Source organism: Seriola dumerili, unplaced genomic scaffold (genome assembly GCF_002260705.1).
Source record: "Seriola dumerili isolate Sdu_G_001 unplaced genomic scaffold, Sdu_1.0 BDQW01000097.1, whole genome shotgun sequence".
Classification (NCBI taxonomy): Eukaryota; Metazoa; Chordata; class Actinopteri; order Carangiformes; family Carangidae; genus Seriola; species Seriola dumerili.
Genome location: NW_019174352.1, coordinates 233,332 through 251,437, shown reverse-complemented (window position 1 = coordinate 251,437; position 18,106 = coordinate 233,332). Strand labels below are relative to the sequence as shown.

At 40.7% G+C, this 18,106-nt stretch overlaps 1 protein-coding gene across 1 annotated transcript in view; it reads right to left on the bottom strand.

Moving 5' to 3' along the window:
• The window catches only part of fa2h (fatty acid 2-hydroxylase), a 33,726-nt gene extending 21,200 nt beyond the window's left edge, over positions 1-12,526 (bottom strand). The window contains exon 1 of the mRNA XM_022746259.1: positions 11,752-12,526. Coding sequence (XP_022601980.1) covers positions 11,752-12,033 — 282 coding nt within the window. The 5' untranslated portion in view covers positions 12,034-12,526. The remainder of the gene's footprint in view (positions 1-11,751) is intronic.
• Positions 12,527-18,106: the final 5,580 nt, after the last annotated feature.

The following is an 18,106-nucleotide window of genomic DNA, read 5'->3' as shown; positions in this document are numbered from 1 at the left end:
TTTCAAATAGTAAAATGAAATAGAAATTCAATATGTGACAGTCATTGTCAATATTGTGGTGACCCATCACAAATAAATCAATGTATGGGAAACAGTACAAGGTGGCAGGGTAAAGTTCCTCCATGTAATGCCTGTGTGTGTGTTTGTATGTGTTTGAGGGTGTGTCAGCAGCAGTCGCCTGGTAGGATGCATGTGGAAAGAGCAGGGTTAAAGTTCAGTAACACTGCGGAAAGTTCGATAACACTCTAAAGGTCATGAACTCTGAATATCATCTCTCACTAACACACAGGTTATACATCGATAAGTCACACATTTAGCAAAAAATCAAAGAGAAAATGGTTTATTAACTAATGCAACAGTAGTCACAAACTTAAGTCTGTTGACCTTTAAAAATCTATTTGACTTTAGGGTAGCAGTGGCGACCCAATAGTCAACCAAATGTATTATAAGAGTATTAGTTTGGATTGGTCAGTTGGTCGCAGGGAAAAAAAAAAAATTCAAACAGTCACAAACAGACATTCTTTACACGGCTCATCCCTGCGGTTATTAGACATTAATTACATACGTCAGGCAGGAAATCCAAAGTGCATGATCATATCCAGAGGGTACAGGGTGACATGCAACCATTTGTTTATCATTTGTCCACCTCAAACATGGGTTATCATCTCAAACATGTAATTAGCCATCATTAGCCACTGGCAACATGGCTGCTCCCTCTAATGTTACATAGCCTAGATAAATAATACGTTATTAGGCTTATCCCAGTGTTCGTGAGATCAGGGCAAGCTAAATGTTTGTTGTGTTCATGTGATTTTTTTTTTAAATACATCAACAAAATGTTCACTCTCCATGTTGGTTGTTCCGACACATTTAGAATCGTTAACACTTTTGCCGGTGTTGTTAACAGACCGCTCCGTATAACAGTTTTGTATATCTATGTAATGCGTTTACAATGTTACTTATAACATTCTTCCTCAGCCCTGGACTCAAAGCATTTTCTGACAAACATGCAACAACTTGTTGACTAATGGCTTGAACTACTAGTCGACTTGGAAAATCTTTGATTCTATCAAATTCTTTCAACCATGTCTCAGTGCGTTAAGAAAGCTTCACTATCTCATGGTGGTTTAAGACATGATCTGGTTACCAGAGAATAACTGTCAGTGTTCAGTCTTATCAGCTCTTACTAACACACTGATGGCTGTGTTTTATATAGCGACAACAACATTAAAATTGGCCTCATTAAGCAGTTCCCTACAAAGTCAACTCAAGAGCACCACAAGCAGTAAAAATGTGATCACATTGTTAATTTATTATTCAATCACTGTGCCATACTCAAACAGACGTGATAACGATCATATCAGTGTCAGCAGTAACATCATATGATTGTGTGTAAAGGTTGAATGCCTCCATCGCTCACACTCTGCTAGATGAGGGAAAGATAGAAACCCACACACACACCTCTTCAGCCACAAATGCAATCATATCTTTACCTGGGAGTCATCTCATTACACAACAGCATTTATCCAAGCTGACATATTTCACCGCTCCCAAATTAACCAACCACACGCCTGGATTAGGATAACTATGGCCAAACCCTCTGTCATCTGGTGAGGTGCGCGGGCTGCTCTGGGGAGTGTTTATAGACGTGTTTGTGGGTCACAGAGAGGAAGAGGCTGAGTGTATTCTCTCAGTGGTTGTTAAGATTATCACAAGAGAAACTATCACAGGTTTTTTCAATCTCATTCCTTCCTGATACTGGTGTCAGCTGATGGGCAGCAATTGAACAGAGCCTCAAAAATGTAACTGCGTGTTCGGTGCACATATAGAATTCAAGCCCCATGATTGGACGGCTTGTTTCGTACATGTTTCCAATGCCGGTCGAGACTGTTAATGGTGAAGAAAGCATGGAGAAGTTTAAAAGAAGTAATGTTCCTCTTTTCTGTAACACATTTATATTCTGATCTAACAAAACTATTCCCAGTGCAAATTTTCTCCCCACAGAAACTGTCACTCTATGTCACAAAGTAAATAAATCACTTTCAGCTCAATAATCATTTCCTTTTCAGTGGCCTGACAAATTTGTAATAGGTGATCTATGTTTCCCACAGAATTAGATAGTATTTGTGAAGGTTGGTGGGTGGGGTGGTTTGCTGGTGAGCACAAAGCACGCTCTCTTGCACACCCTGAATGATGGGCACACAGAGAGGGACAATAAAAACCTGATTGATGGCCTGACAGTCCACCAGCCCATTGATGTGACGGGATTTCTTCCGGTGCTCCTGATGGTAATAATTTTTTCCCTCCATCAATCTACACTTAATACCAACACCAGCTCTTTCTACCTCATGGGAAACACTGGTGATCTAGCTCGGCAGAGTCCATGTGTAAACCTTTCTGTCATCTCTCTCTTTCACAAGGTACATGGCAGAAAGTAAACAACTACGGTGACATTCATTGCATACTTCAGGTATGCAATGAATGCATGACACAGTCTAATACTGTGTCATCCACAACACAAGTCGCATCCATGTGGTGTTACAGTAGTGCTGCTGATTCACTGCCAATGCCTTCAATCTGATGCTGAATCAACATCATCACAGGAATCCAATCCGAGCAGCACACACCCAGCTTAAGTGTATGTTATTTAACAGGGGAATACAACCAAAGAAATGTGATGGGAAAAGTGGAACAGGGTGATAACGCGTTTGTGTGTATGGGCTTGTTATACTATATTCATGGTGTCTGAAAACCAGGTGCCCACTATACTTATTGAGGTTGGGTTAGGCATTAAGTTGTGATGGTTAAGGTTAGGGTATAGGGCAAGGGAATGCATTATGTCAATGATGGGTCCCCATGAATGTAGTAAAACAAGAAGGCACGTGTGCGTGCGTGCGTGTGTGTGTGTGTGTGTGTGTGTGTGTGTGTGTGTGTGTGTGTGTGTATATACAAGATCATTCGTCTCCCTCTTACTAAAAAAACCAGTAAAACCTGAATGACCAGGACTCAAGAATCCACCCTGGCTCTCTCTATTCTGTGTGTGCCTGTTGTGCGTTTGTGTGCGTTTGTGTCTGTGCAAGAATCTGAGGATATGTGTAGCCACCTAATTTGTGCGGAAGGTGTCATGTTACCCTACAGACAGTAACTAGTGAACTTAGTGCTATATAAACACTGCAACAACCCCCACAATGCTGCTATATTCTGATATTTTCAATTTTAAAAAAATCTCATTAATAAAAACTGAGATAAAGCAAGATACTCAGCAAAACTGACCACTAATTTGAAAGTCTCAATGTAAAAAGGCATTTAATAATTAATATCCATAGGAATTCAACACAGCCAGAACAGCTTCTTTTACATTGGTCTGCTAAACATCTTGTCCCTATTTCCTTTAAGTAGGGTGGCCAGTAAGTGGCACATGAATGGTGTGATTTAGGGTTGTTAACAGTTGAAATGTGGTAACACACTGGCTAATACAACATTAAAAATGTCATTTTTGAATAAAGTTTTAAAGTTTGTTTTTAAAGTACCATCTCCATAGTTGTGGAGTGGGAGGAGTTACTGGTTTGCACATATGCCGTGTGTCAATTCACACACTTCCATACTTACACTTGCTGTTTTTCAGTGCATAAGTGTGTTCACATTAACAAGTATGGCAACATGCAGTGGCTATGTAGCGGAAGGGGAGGGACCGCCAAAGTATTTTCAAACTCGACGACAAGTTGTCAGTGCCAATGGCGGCCTAATTTCCATGTCACGTGACACAGGAGGCACAAACAGTAGTAGTAGTAAGTAAAACCTTAATTTTCAATCATGGTCACATGTTGCATCGTCATTTCCGGTGAGCGTGTTTGATTTGGGACACCAATACCCTGTCATGCACTACGTCAGTGAGTATACTGTGTACACAGCGTACTACATGCAAGTGCATTGACTGAAGTATCCGATTTGAGACACACCTACTGTAAACACAGGACAGTCTGTCCAATTACAAATCAGTACGTCGGGCAGAGCGTCCAAAGTGTGGGATCATTTCAAGAGACCCATTTAAAGATGACATGCAAATTCTGAAAGCAAACATTCACCCACTGGTTGACCTCAAACATGGCTTATCATTTGAAACATGCAAGTAGCCCAACGTTCGCCACTTAGCATGTAATGTAGTAGTGTCACCAATGTTACTTATAACATTCATCCTCAGTCCTGGACTCATCATAAATATCACAAACGTGTAACAACTAGTCAACAACTAATGGCTTGAACCAGCAACTACCAGTCCACTTGAGAATCTCTGGTCGAGGGCAGCTGTAGTGCGCAGCTGCTCTAGTGTAGCTAATCCATGTGTATCATTGTCTGCACTTTCCCCTGGCCATCAGAGGGAGTGGCAACAACAGTAACAGCTTTCTTTTTTATTCTTGACATGCACAAAGCTTCATCTGAAGACTTCATCTAGCCGGAGTCTAACCAGCAGCCAGGTTGTAGGCTGTTGTATGCAAAGTACCCAGGTCAGAAACTCTGGCCTTGTCCTTTCAACCTGTCATGAAAGCACCAGTACAGTACGGCTGAACTCCTTCAGGCTGCCATTATTTCCATCTCTTCCTCCATCCTCTGGGTGTGTCTGAGAATCTTGTCTTTTTCTCTGTTCTGCAACAACACACCTCTGACTGTGTGTGTGTGTGTGTGTGTGTGTGTGTGTGTGTGTGTGTGTGTGTGTGTGTGTGTGTGTTTGTTGGGTTCCCCTCTGGGCTTTAACCCAACCTATTGCATCCATAGATACTGTATACACACAGCCTAACTGAAGCCTACCTGCTGCAAAGAGCACTTTTACTATCATTATGTGAAGGTGACAAGACGGACAGATGCATAATGGAATAAAGAATGAGTTGGGGTGGAATGAACAACTGAAAGAAGGGAGCAATATTACAGACTTATATTGTCAACTACAAGCAGATATACAAAGCCCTAACCCATTTAATTTACACTATGTAACCTATATTTCATATAGTTTTAATTTAACAATATTTTTTTTCCCTTTAGTTGTAGTATTTATTTTGTACAGAAGAAATACTCCTCCTTATTTGTTAAAATCAAAATGTAATGGGAAAAGGGATGGGAAAACAAATTTAATACAGGATACACAAAATATATCATAATATTTTGGGAAAGTTAGGCCAGAATTCAATCCCAGTTTTACATACTCTGCTCTACTCTTTTCTTTACGACCACTGGCAAACATTAACATAGCCTCATACCTCTCAATATGAACAACACCATCAGGAAATGAATAATATGTGCGTAAAACTAAAAGTTAACACCTCAGGACTCAACTCAATACAAACAATGAGAGAAAAGAGTTACAGCAGGTTTTAGCAGCACTCCTGTGAGACCTTTGCCCAAATCAATTGCACCTTTCAAACATACGCTCATCTCCATCCCCTCTGACCGTCTGTCTAGTTTCCCTCAGCCTTGCCCTCTCTCTCTTTTCCAGGTGTTACCATGGTGATGAGGGGAGACACCTGGGGCCCGCAACTGAGTGTTAATTGCCGTGTTGGCAGTCTCTATGGTAGCAAAGATAAACAATGCGCTGGGTAATGTATCACCACTGTCATAAACTCAAAGCAGCTCTTAAGAGTTGTAAAAGAGGTTGTTCACCTGAACAGATTGTTGGGAAAAACTGACAACATGTATACTGCACAGAGGAGCTGAATCATAATGGAAGAAACACTGACACGTATTTGTTTTGATGAGAATAGGTCTTATTTACTAAACTTCTATACTTACCTGCAGAGACATAGCGTTTAATAAATAACCACATTTTATGGCTCTAATATGCTGCCAAAGATAAACAGTACGAACGTTTGGCACTAAGCAGGTGTTGATATTGAACTTAATATTAACATTGTACTTAGCCCCTCCCCAGCCCCCTTAATCTCTCCCCCTCCTCCTCCATGTGCCCTCTGATGAAAGACAATCACATCATTGAGCAGAGAAAGATGCATGCAGATGAAAGTCTGCATTCCAGCGCTCCACCAGTCCAACCCGCTCGCCCTCCAGCATTCCATCCACCAAACTTATCAACACCCATCATCATGACCTCCATACTCTACTCTGTACTCTAAATTACTAGTTCCTACTCTATTTATACTCTTATTTTTGGCTCTTATTTCATGGCTTCAAGCGTTTTTCTGTTTACGCTACTCAAAACGTTTAGACAGATATTGGCCTGTTCTCTAACTGGTCTAATTTATTCGATTCTGTTAAACTGCTCTATTCACTTCCAGTCCGCTCCATATATGTCCCAGTAATGCCGAGCTCTTCCATACTATCTTCCTTGTTCATTCATTCATTGACGCACACTCACTTACTTGTAATTCATCCATTCAACAATATGCGTACTATCCTCCCAAGTTCATGACTATGCAGCCACATTCTCCCGTACATTAAGGCATACGTACGCCCTTTGTCCCTGTTGAATTTGTTTACATTCCAAGTCCATGCATACAAAGAGATGGTGAGACAAACAGACCCAGTGAAACAAAAATGAAAGTGTATTTCCACATCCTGTCCAGAGGTAGACGGACCACGTTAGCTCAATTTCTTTCAAAACAAAGTGACAGAAACACAGAGCAAACAGAGGTTCAGTCGTGATTGACACAAGATTAAGCAGTTCTGTCTTTACTAAAGCTGCAATGACGGTGTATTAACAAAACCGTAATATACCATTACACTGGTGCTTGGACCAAGAGATCACTGTTGATTTACTGGTACGTTTTCTTAGGAGACTCCATGTGAATTTTAACTTTAGGCCCAATACTGCCAAACCACCTAAAATAGTTCATGTACTACACTGAATGTTGGGGGGACAAATTTCATGGTCAAGGTCATGTTTTCACCAGTGTCTGTTTGTTGGTTTGTAGTACTGAACCGATTTACACTGAACACAGATGGGGCATGAGTCAAGGATCCATTAAATATTGGGGCAGATCCAGAGTATTTATTGTGAATTTAATTTTTTGTTTGTTTGTTTGTTTGTTTGTTTGACATAAGCATTGGTGGTTGTCCCTTCTAGTTCATTCCTGTGGTACTTTTCTTTTCCATAGACAATGTGTCCAATCTTTTTTTTTTGTCTCTGATCCCAATCTGAATATTTTACTAAGATCTAGCTGATGCTATTTTCTTGCTTATTGAACTACGAAGAAGAAACAGATGAAAATCAGTTTAGAAGTCAAAGGGAGGACCACTCAGCTTACAAAAACAGTATAATGTCCTCTGTGGCTTTGGAAGAGCTTTGGCAAGTCTGAGAAAAAAGCCTTGATGATGTCATTGTTTTGTCATCAGGTCTATCAGTTTTAACAGAAAGGCAGTGTTACAAATAGAGGCTGGAGTTTGAAAGAAATCGGCATTTACCAGATAGTGAGGCTCTGACAAAAAGATGCTACCAAGTTGCATTATGGAAAATGTAGGATCCAGCATTTGTTAAGCTTGACCCACACTACCAACAAAAAGATCAGGATATGATGGCTTCTGTTTTATTTTCCCCAAACATCATGAGAATGGAATACTAAATACCAAAGTGTTGGAGTACTTTAGCTTTACAGATTTGCTTAAACTTTGGCTGCATTACACCTTTTAATGATTTCCTATAATGTTTTGTATATGTCCCATATTAATTTGTATAATACATGGGGAGAGTACTAGCATAAACCAGGCGTCTTTAAGACAAATACTATATGATGTGTAACAAAAGTAAGGGACATAAGTGACAGAGAAAGTTTAATGAATAATAATTTATATTATAAATCTGAGCTGAATTTGAGTCAATTTTAACTGTGCCAATTTCTGGTTTCTTTTTCACTGGGGTGAAGCACTTACAAACCCTGTTTCCGAAGAGAAGCAATCAGCATCTAATACAAACCAGTTCAATTTGTTGACAGTGTAAACAGCACCTCTGTTTGATTGTAAACCTGCTCCCAAACACACATACAAACAAGCCTTCACACACACACACACACACACACACACACACACACACACACACACACACACACAAGAAGAACAAGAAGAACTACTGTCTAACCACGCCCACCCCCCACCCCCCACCCGCCACTTCCTGCAGATTCCTCCTCTATGGTATACCACTGATGTCTATAGGCAAAAAGCATTGTGAGATCCAGTCCTTCCTTGGGTTATCATAGGTTTTCATTGCTTTCTCACACAGTTTTGTGTTCAGGGGTCTAACATAGTACACAGTAGGAAAAGAAGAAAATGAAAATAGACCACAATAGACCAAAAATTTGATGCAAGGATAGATCCAAAGAGCAATAAGTGTTCTCCAAAAAAGGTATATTAATTTTTGACCATTGTTAAAAGATTTGTCAGCTCTTGAATGATGCATATGGGAAATCCTTGTTTAGTTGAGCAGGCAAATCTGAAATTGAAACAAAATTTCAAACAAGGAAATACTGAACAGAGAAATGCAAAACAAAACACATACCATCTTCCCCTTTATGTCCTTTAAGGAAACCTCAAACAGAATGTCTTATAAGTCCTGTAATTTGCCTGTGTACCTAGCTCTCTAGAGTCAACGCTTATAGTCTGTTCAATCACTTTGTCCTATGTGGTGAAGCGCTGGAGTGCAGTCTCACCTAAAACGCAGAAAAGTCCTTTCATTCAGCTTGTTATGGCTCAACTTTAGAGTGGTCCTCTCTTAAAAAATGCAATGGGTGCTACATCATCATGGTGCACTCCTGGCACCTACTGCCTTGAAAAGACCACATTAGCTTTCAATAATTTATCTACACCTGAAATTTAAGTCACAATATAGATATAAGGTTCTGCTTCATTTTGCCCAAATAGCTTCCAATTTAACAGCAAAAAGTAGTAGTTTGAGCGTTCATGGTTATTATGGTTGAAACGCTTGGAATCTCAGGTTACCACACAAGATGATACTACAAAGATAATTTGCCCATTATAACAATGATAAAACCATCAGTCGATTTTGCAGTATCAGTGTAAGTGAAGACAGTGTTTCCCGTATATACATTTATATTTCATACAAAAAGGAAGAGAAGCAATAAGTTGGATAAATTTTATTACCTATAGTTTCCACTATGGCCACCCGTGTACTATGCGCAGACACCACCCAGGTACAACAAAACCCTTCATAGCTGGACTGGCAATCAAGCATACTGGGACAAATCATGGTGGGCCACCACATCAGTGGACCATCAAAATATCCATAAAGTTTTTACCAGCCCTCTCTCTGTGTGCCTGTCATTCAGGGTGCGTATGACATGGTGCTGTGCTCCTGTTTTCTTGGCTGTGCTCACTTTGCTGACATTCTTAACAGCCATAAACAGGGATTAAGCTGAACTGCTAGAAGACAGAACAGTTCAGAGAGAAATTGTGTGCAGCAAAAGGATGATACACCTCTGCCTCACGGTACTAATAACACTATATTGGTGATACATCTCAACAAATCTTATCACCATACTGATTAATGAACCTCCCACCCTCCACTATAATTCAGTGACTCAAGATGGTAAGATTTGTGTCTCAAGCCAAAATTGTGTGATGTCTGATGACATTCAAGTTGCACTGTCAGCTGCTCAATAATGGAGAATGATCCAGTGAGGGAACAACAGACTTGTTATATAATTTCGTGCTCCTAACAAATAAGAATATTTGGCATAATAACATTAACTCTGTAACTGACCTTTCTGTTGGGTGCAATCCAAGCGTAACTAAATTCCCTTTAAAAGTCATTGTTTGACTTTAAGGTGATTTATCCAGTTACTGCACTGGTATTTTGCTTCTTAGTGAAAATGCCATTCCAAGTCATCAGGCAAATGATTAGAGAAACAAAGTGTGGGTTAAGTTTGACATTTGCAATTTGACCAAGGTGCCTAAGTGACTGGAGATAGTGAGAATAAAAAGTGAGCATTATTTGTTCCGGACATACCTGGAGGACAAATTATGCCAGGGCGATATTTCATTAACAACTGGAATGTCCTGGTGACTCAGTCAGTCAGTCAGTGGGCTGAAATTTGTCTCAAGACCTTCATTGTCACATTTAACCAGAGTTTCACACCCAGGAGTTGGACATGTAACTTCCTCAGTAAGGCTGGCTTAACACCATCTTCAGTACCACTACTTCACCCTTTTGCTTTCTCCATACAAGACACTTACCTTAGTGCTGAATCATGTCAAAAGAAGTTGCAACTGAAATAAAAAAGGGAAATGTGTCTTTTGTGTGAATGACATGATGCTATCACCTAAGAAAGAAAAGCCAGAAACATCTCAAACTGTGAAAAGTCTCAGAATGTGTGTAGGCTACAGTGTCAAACTACGTTTAAAACAACAACAGTTTGACTGTCGGACACCTCCTCCATCCAGCCCAAACAAACACTCTCTTCAAATCTAACAGCTGACAGACATAAAAAAAAGAAGTCAAAAAGTATTTTTTTTAATATGAATGACTTTGCAATGACTGACGCATTAAGGTTAAGGGCAATTGTGTACACTTTGCGTAGCAAGATGCAACCAGCATGCAAGAAAGAACACACATGAGAGCCATGTAAATATCAACTCTGTTGGCAAGAGATTTATGCAAACTCCTGTGTCTCTCTCCTCACACACAGAGAAAGAGAGAGCTAAATTGGGTGTGGATTCATCTAACAACAAGGAATGATGGAAAGTTTTCGGTTGCCCCGCAAATGTCCCGTTTGTAGCTCCCTCCATGCTTACTGGGACAAGAGAAACCAGTTTTTTGTCTCTCTATAGCTCTCTCTCACTCACACACAGACACACACACACACACCTCTTGAATCATTCATGAACACCACTGACCCCCCACACCCACCCTACCTCAACCCCTCAGGTCTACCCTATCACCTGTACGCTCTTCCCTTCCCTGCTCAGCTCTGCTCCTCCACCTCATAGAAATTACACAAGCATTGTGTATCTTTTTCCACTAACTCCTCACTCCCGCCCCTATAATCAATACTGTCCAGAAGAAGGAGGCAGAGGAGAACAGGGAGTTCCTTCTCTTGCTGCCTCACAGAAAACACCTTGTAAAGCCAGGTGAGAGACAATTATTCACCTGTTACAAACTGAGCCAAACAGCTCCCTATCGGCTTTCCACCGCCTCTAAACCACTAAAAGTCACTGTATCTGATATCATATGCAGTGAATAAACACTTCCAAAACCGGTTTGCCCAAAATATGTCATTACTGGATATATAGCTCAATGTGAGGGACATTGAGCTCCTCAGGTACAGTTTCTGAACTTTGAAATTTTTAGCCGTTGACAGGTAGGCACGTGCCATCGCTTGCCAACTGACGTCTGTGTCAAACATGATAGATATATTCAAACAAAACATATAAAAATGAGATCTGAAAATTGTGTAAATGTTCGTTGTCTACATTGTGGAAAACCACTCTTGCTCCAAGGGAACCACAGCCTTGCCTGGAGGCCATTGTTTCTACACCTCTGGGGCCTGAGGGAAAACTGTTAAAAGTCGAAGAAAGAGCCAGAAAATTATAAACTTTCAAGTAGGATGACGAGCTACTCTGTGTTATTTAATTTTAAAATGAAGAGCCTGTCACTACGTAAAGTTATACACCTTGACGACCCTCCAGCTGAGACCTAGCAACGGGGTTTTCTTCTCTGGTATCTTTCTCTGAACTTGTATGTATGCTGTGAGGTCAGTGATGTCAGCCTAGCTATCTAGGTGTTGGTCAGTTACCCACCTGTGCCTCCTCGGTGCCGCTGTCTCTGTCCAACTCCCCGATGTAGTACTGCTCCATCCACCGCCGGGCGTTCTCCGAGTGCCGGTGCGGGGGTCCCTCCATCTCCTGGATCACGTCCTTGCCCGACCGGCGAAGTATCAGCGCCTCTCCGCCCGGGTGCATCCGCAAGAAGGCGGTCACATCATACACCCTGGTCCCCAAAAGCACCCAGCAGGACTCCTTAGTGCAGTGGCGGGCCACCTCCCACTCCGTGAACAACCGGGGGGACGTGGACGGAGACATCCTGACAGTGGATATGTGGAGCGTCCACCTGAACCGAAAACTAAATACAGGGAGGGGAACAGAGAGACCTCCTAGGAGGGCTGTCGACCTGACTGCAAGAGTTCAACTTCGCCGTTTACACCCAGCGGGTCTAAAACTCGAAAGTACTCAGAAGAGGTCAGCGACTACAGAGGCGGGGTCTGTGAGGCGTTCAATAGCGCAGAAAATACTCGGTGACAAAACATGGACACTGTCATAGCAGCTTACACATGTTTCAAAATTTGAAAAGTGTAAAACCTTGTTTCTGTGAATGGTTTTTCTTCTTTCATAAATAAAATTATGATGTTTTATAATACTTTTATTCAGCTTAAAGCTGAGAAAAGACGATTTTTTTCATAAGATTATGAAGGAATCCGATTCTTACACGTTCCCTGAATGCAGCATAGCACCTGTTGCTGTGCAGAGTGTCTCAGGGCGACGGGAATCTCCTGAAGTCTGCTGTGTAGCGCAAACCTATAAATATCCAATAATTAAATTAAAGTCTATAAACAAATTACTATCTCTCGACGTGAATTATTTAAATTAACGTTGACTATTGACGTCGACTGAAGAGTGACAAAGCAATAAAAGAACTGTCATGTACTCCGTCATCACTTCCTGATCAATAGATAATGTGCATGTCAACACTCTTGAGGCAATTAACGTCCAAGCTGCAAAGACAAATACATTTAACTAACGGCAAATCTAATTCACCCCACCTAACGTAAATTTGTAAATCTATTTCTCATGACTTGAAACAATAACTTTGTGAACTCCTCGATGACGGTTTCGTGCAGAATATCATCTCCAAATCTAAAATATTCATGTAAGGACAAATTTAATAAGTAACATTTCGTAAATCATTCGATGAGATGTATGTTTTGGTCTATTTTCTCACAAAACAGAGTGCGCGTTTTTCTTTCTACGCACCACTCTCTTCTTTATCTTCACCGCACAGATGGACTGAAAACTGCTGCCTTCATGTGGTGTCGGAATTACTCCCTTCTACAGATGCGCCCAAAATGAAGTACGTACAAAATGGTAAACAAAATGCTGACAATAATGTGTAATATATTTTATATTAATCACACCTCACTTTTCGAAGAGTGATGTTTAGAGGGCAGGGAGTGTGTCAGTTTCTAGTAGCTATAAATGATGTAGGCTACCCTGCAAGTTTTTTAATCGTAATTAACCTAAAAAAAAAAAAGTGATTATCTATAGACAAGTTTTTTTTTAAATGCACAATTAGTGACATTCGGGACTTCTTTTGACAAAATCAGGAAGGTAGTAGTCTACTGAGAGCAGCGACAGACACAGCACTTATCCACTAGCGCCGTCCCGCGTGTCTAGGTGAATATGCAATGTGCTGTCGATGCCATGATGGACAAAGTGATGTGAATATGCAACGTCAAAAAAACAGACAAGATAACTGGATCCACGAGGGTCCACGAGTTCTCTCACACAGTTAAACACATTCATGTCATGTCATACCAAAGTTTTTAAATCCTAAGGGCTTGAATTGTCTTGCTCAGGGCCAATAGAATAGAACAGAACAGAATACATTGCTATATAATATGGCCAACTACAATAAAATAAAATGACAGATGAATGTGTATAAAACAGTGCATTGTCTTTCAAGTGAATACAACACAACGCAATATTTCTTTACCTGTTTGAGGTAGAGTGGTGTAGAAAACAGCAGGGGGCAGAAAAGGACCACAATATACATGGAGTAACTGGGTGATGGGGGGAGAAATAGAAATAGAGATGTTGAGAGAATTGGTGAAACATTAAGTGAAACAAGACACATAATCTCACCTCTTTTTTTGGCTTCTTTTTTCTTCAAAACAAGACACTGCCTCGGTGACGTGTCAAGTCTTTATTTGGCGGATCATATCAACAGCTTGGTGATGATGAAAACCTATAATGAGCTGATGATTGAAGGATGACAGGGTGAAAAGGGAACAGCACTTCAGGTGTTAGCAGAACATTTTCACACACCTCTCATTTTAGCTTTGAATTTGCAGAGACAGGGTCTGACAGAGTCATAACTCACTGTTGTGTTAGTTGATAATGAATAAACTGGGCCCTGAAGCAGGCATTATGATTCGTCATTGCAGGATAGCACAGGTGGAACTAACTGCATGTGTACCATTCCAGTGAGCCGACATGAACAACAGTTGGGCCCTGGTTGCGCTCTTGTAGAAGTTGCACACCTAATGAGAAATAATGAATGTTATCAGCCGAATGTGTGCTCCAGGATTGTCTCTGTCTGCTGTTATACCTCTATTATATTATTTATACAGCTTTTAAACACTTCCACCATGCCATGTCACATTTTGGTACATTCTCAGTTGTTAATACAAAATATTCAAATAATTTCTCCCTCTATAGCTGTCTCATTAAAGGGGAAAATGTGAGGTAATAAACTGGGAAATAATAGTTCATTTTGTGTGCGTTATTACAAGTTTTCTTTAATTTACTCTAATCACACACATATTTCCTTTTTTGTGACATAGTTAAATATAAATACTTGGTTAATCTTAATGTTCACATAAGGTGGTTGTGGTAAATTATAGCATGTAATATTCTGATCAAAAATTACACACACTTATTCTATTTTAAAGACATTTAATAAAGCTGTGTCACACTCACACCATGTTACACTTTAACGCCTTATTTGGCAGTTTTTAATGACTGCACTATTAAAACAGAAGGAAAAATCTGCAACATTTCAGTCCTTTTAACATCCGAGAAAGAAACTAATGAGTAACTGCTAATTCATAAGAAGATTCCTGGAAACAGCTATGTAATTTGATACTAATTGGGAAAATGGAGATCAATTAGTTCACTTCCAGTTAGCTAATTGCTAGCATGTGCTAGAGAGTCTTTCAGTCTGTGCACAGCAGATCAGCTGGACACACAGAAATGTGAAAAATGTCTACAGCAAGCACACAATTCAATATATATGGAAAATAATAGATTTTAAATTGATAATGAATGAATATTTACTTGGGTGTAATTTGAGATTTTCCTTCAAGAGCATATTCTAAAAAGCTTTTTTAGGGAGTTGTAAATCAACCGCTAGAAAAACTGAAGCAGAGCAGTGGGTCCCAACTTGTGGGTTGCAGTTACAAGATGATTAAAGAGTTAAAACATGTTATACTTTATGTTTATTTTTATACTTTCTATATTCTTGATTTTTACTTTTGTTTTTCATGTGAATTACTTTTAACTCAGCATTTAAAACAGCAGAATGTCACTCCACTGGAACAGATTCACTCACAGGGGTGATGTAAATCCACATTATCTTTGGGCCGAGCTGCATGTGTTTGAATGAGATGTGGAGACACCGTGAGTTTGAACCATGGTTTGATAATGTCGGCAGTTCGGCCCTTCTCCTGTTTCGTTTCTTCACTGAGCAGAAAACACATCAGAGTGACTGTGTGTCCAATCATCTATTGTCACTTCCCATCAGTGATGTGTAATATTGTACTGACTGATGATATGTAACGCATCAGTGCATCACATTGTTCGGGAACGTCACCTTACACTGTGTGACGCCTGCTTCCCTCCTCGCCCCGACAGTCTTTTGTTTTCCACCCGTTTTCTCTCTATCACTGTCTTTATCTCCTCTTCCTTCCTCTTTTGTCACATTTCTCCTCTTTCTTGTCGTCTCCCACTCTTCTACCCGCCTCTCTTTCTCTTAACCATCGAGCTCCCCTGGTTTTTACCCTCATCCCCAAAATTACAGCTGCTTCTAAATATACCCTGCACAACAAAAGAGTCCTCGGTAATACACTGCATGTCAGTGTCTGTAACCTGAAGCTACAGGCAAGTAAGTGAGTGTGTGTGTGTGTGTGTGTGTGTGTGTGTGTGTGTGTGTGTGTGTGTGTGTGTGTGTGTGTGTGTTCCGTGTGACCTCCACTGTGTTGATGTCAGAGGTAGGCGGGGTTATTTTGTGTTTTTTGAAGAGTGATTGGCCGGTTGTCTGGCCCGGTCATGTCGGCGTGTATAAGAAAGTGGCAATTCATATGTTAACAATCATTTCTTTACGACAGAGCTTTAACACGAATCCATGGCAACCGTTGTACCTGTAAGTATCTATGTGTGTGTGTGTGTGTGTGTGTGTGTGTGTGTGTGTGTGCGTTTGCATGTCTGTCATTCTGTCATTAAGTGCTGTATCATCATTCATGCAATGTGACGTTCTGTTTGAACTGTGACTGATAGGTATTATCAGGTAGATCTGCAGGTAAAGGCAAACTCAGCGGAGTAAACATAAACATTTTAGGAACAATATGTTTCCATCTTTATACGTCCCTGTACAACTTTCTTTTTTTGGCCATAAACTGGTCACCAGCTGAAAAAAATGAATGTAAATGTGATATTGATACTGTAAATATTGGATACGATCAACGGATTGTGTTTTTTCAGCACATGACAACTCAGGGATACTGTAGCAGGTCAGCTATTATGTGTACAAGTGTGTGTGTGTGTGTGTATGAGTAAACAACTGTTGGAAGGCCGGTCTACATGATCAAGTGTCGGTCCTGTAAATGAATCTGCACTAGCTGAATTCACTTTGTGAGATCAATCGTGTGTGTGTGTGTGTGTGTGTGTATGTGTGTGTGTATATGTGTGTTTTTTCTTGGGTTTCTGATGGAGCAGGTGATTTAACTCTGTGAGAGGTAGACTGGCTTGTATGCTAATTAAAATGGTGTGATATGCGCATGATTGTATGTATGTATGTGTGTGTGTCTGTGTGTGTGTGTCATTTGAAGTGTGAATAACAGAGATACACAGCTGAGACTAGCATACTCACATAGCGTTCTGCTCTCTGTGTCTATTATGCTCCGGTAGATTAACATGTCGTGGGGTCAGTAATAGCAATTTATAAATAAATTATAATCAGTATTTCCAATGATGCATCAGCGATCAAATGATTTCCTAGGTAACAAAGTGTATAGTGTGAAAACAAAGCAGTGTCAGTTGCAGAGACAGACTCATCACACAGCAGAGTACGTTTATCACTGTGTTCATTTTACATGAATTTCGCCTAGAGGATAAATAAATATCTATCTATCTATCTATCTATCTATCTATTTTAGACAGTACCATGTCTCCATGCTGTGCTGCTCCATATTGTATTGCCAGTAGTTGTCTATATCATAAACTCGCATGACAAATACCATCTGATTTGTTTTATCTGTGCAAATTACAAGAGAAGAATCCGGATGGCTAAGTCAACTAAGCGGCTGTGATACATGATTCATAATACATACACAAAACAGACTGCAGAGGATTGGGAGCGTGTGGAAAAGCAGACTTGATCACAACATCCAACAAACTACTCTCTCTCTCTCTCTTTCCAGTTTGCATCCTGCTATGCCAGCGTTCAGCCCCTGCAGCTGTTCGGGAAAGGACCCAGGGGGGGCAACTATCTGTCACTCTTCACATACCGGGGTCCTCGCTGCACCCCGAGACCCCGCCTGACATGCCACGCTCCCAAGATGACCCTGAGGCAGATCTGTCGCCTGCTGAAGCTGATGAAGCAGGTCAGAAACAGAGAGGCTGCTGCAGCTGCTGCTGCCCCCAGGTGAGCAGCAGTTTCCCCCGGAGGAGCCCGTAACCTACGACCAACACTCGCTGCAGTGACGCTTTCCTGTTTTATAAGCTGATGCAAACACCAACACATAAGAGCCACTGTCTCAGAGCTGTTCTGTCAATCATGCCGACTCTCACCTCCTAAGCATCTCCAGTTTTGCCTCTTAACTACAGTCTACGTCTACAGCACTGTGAGGCTCTACTTAGCAACAGAGCTGCTTTGAATAAATATCAACATCAACATGCTAACACACTCACAATGACAATGCTAATGCGGACATTTAACAGGTGATGTTAACCATGCTCCAGAGTTCACCATCTGAGTTTGGTATATTAGCATCATTTGCTCATTAGCGCTAAACATGAAGTACGACTGAGGCTGACAGCAAATTCAAATGTCAACCTGCTGTTTCTCTGGTATTTATTCTCTTAACTAACAAACATTTTGAGC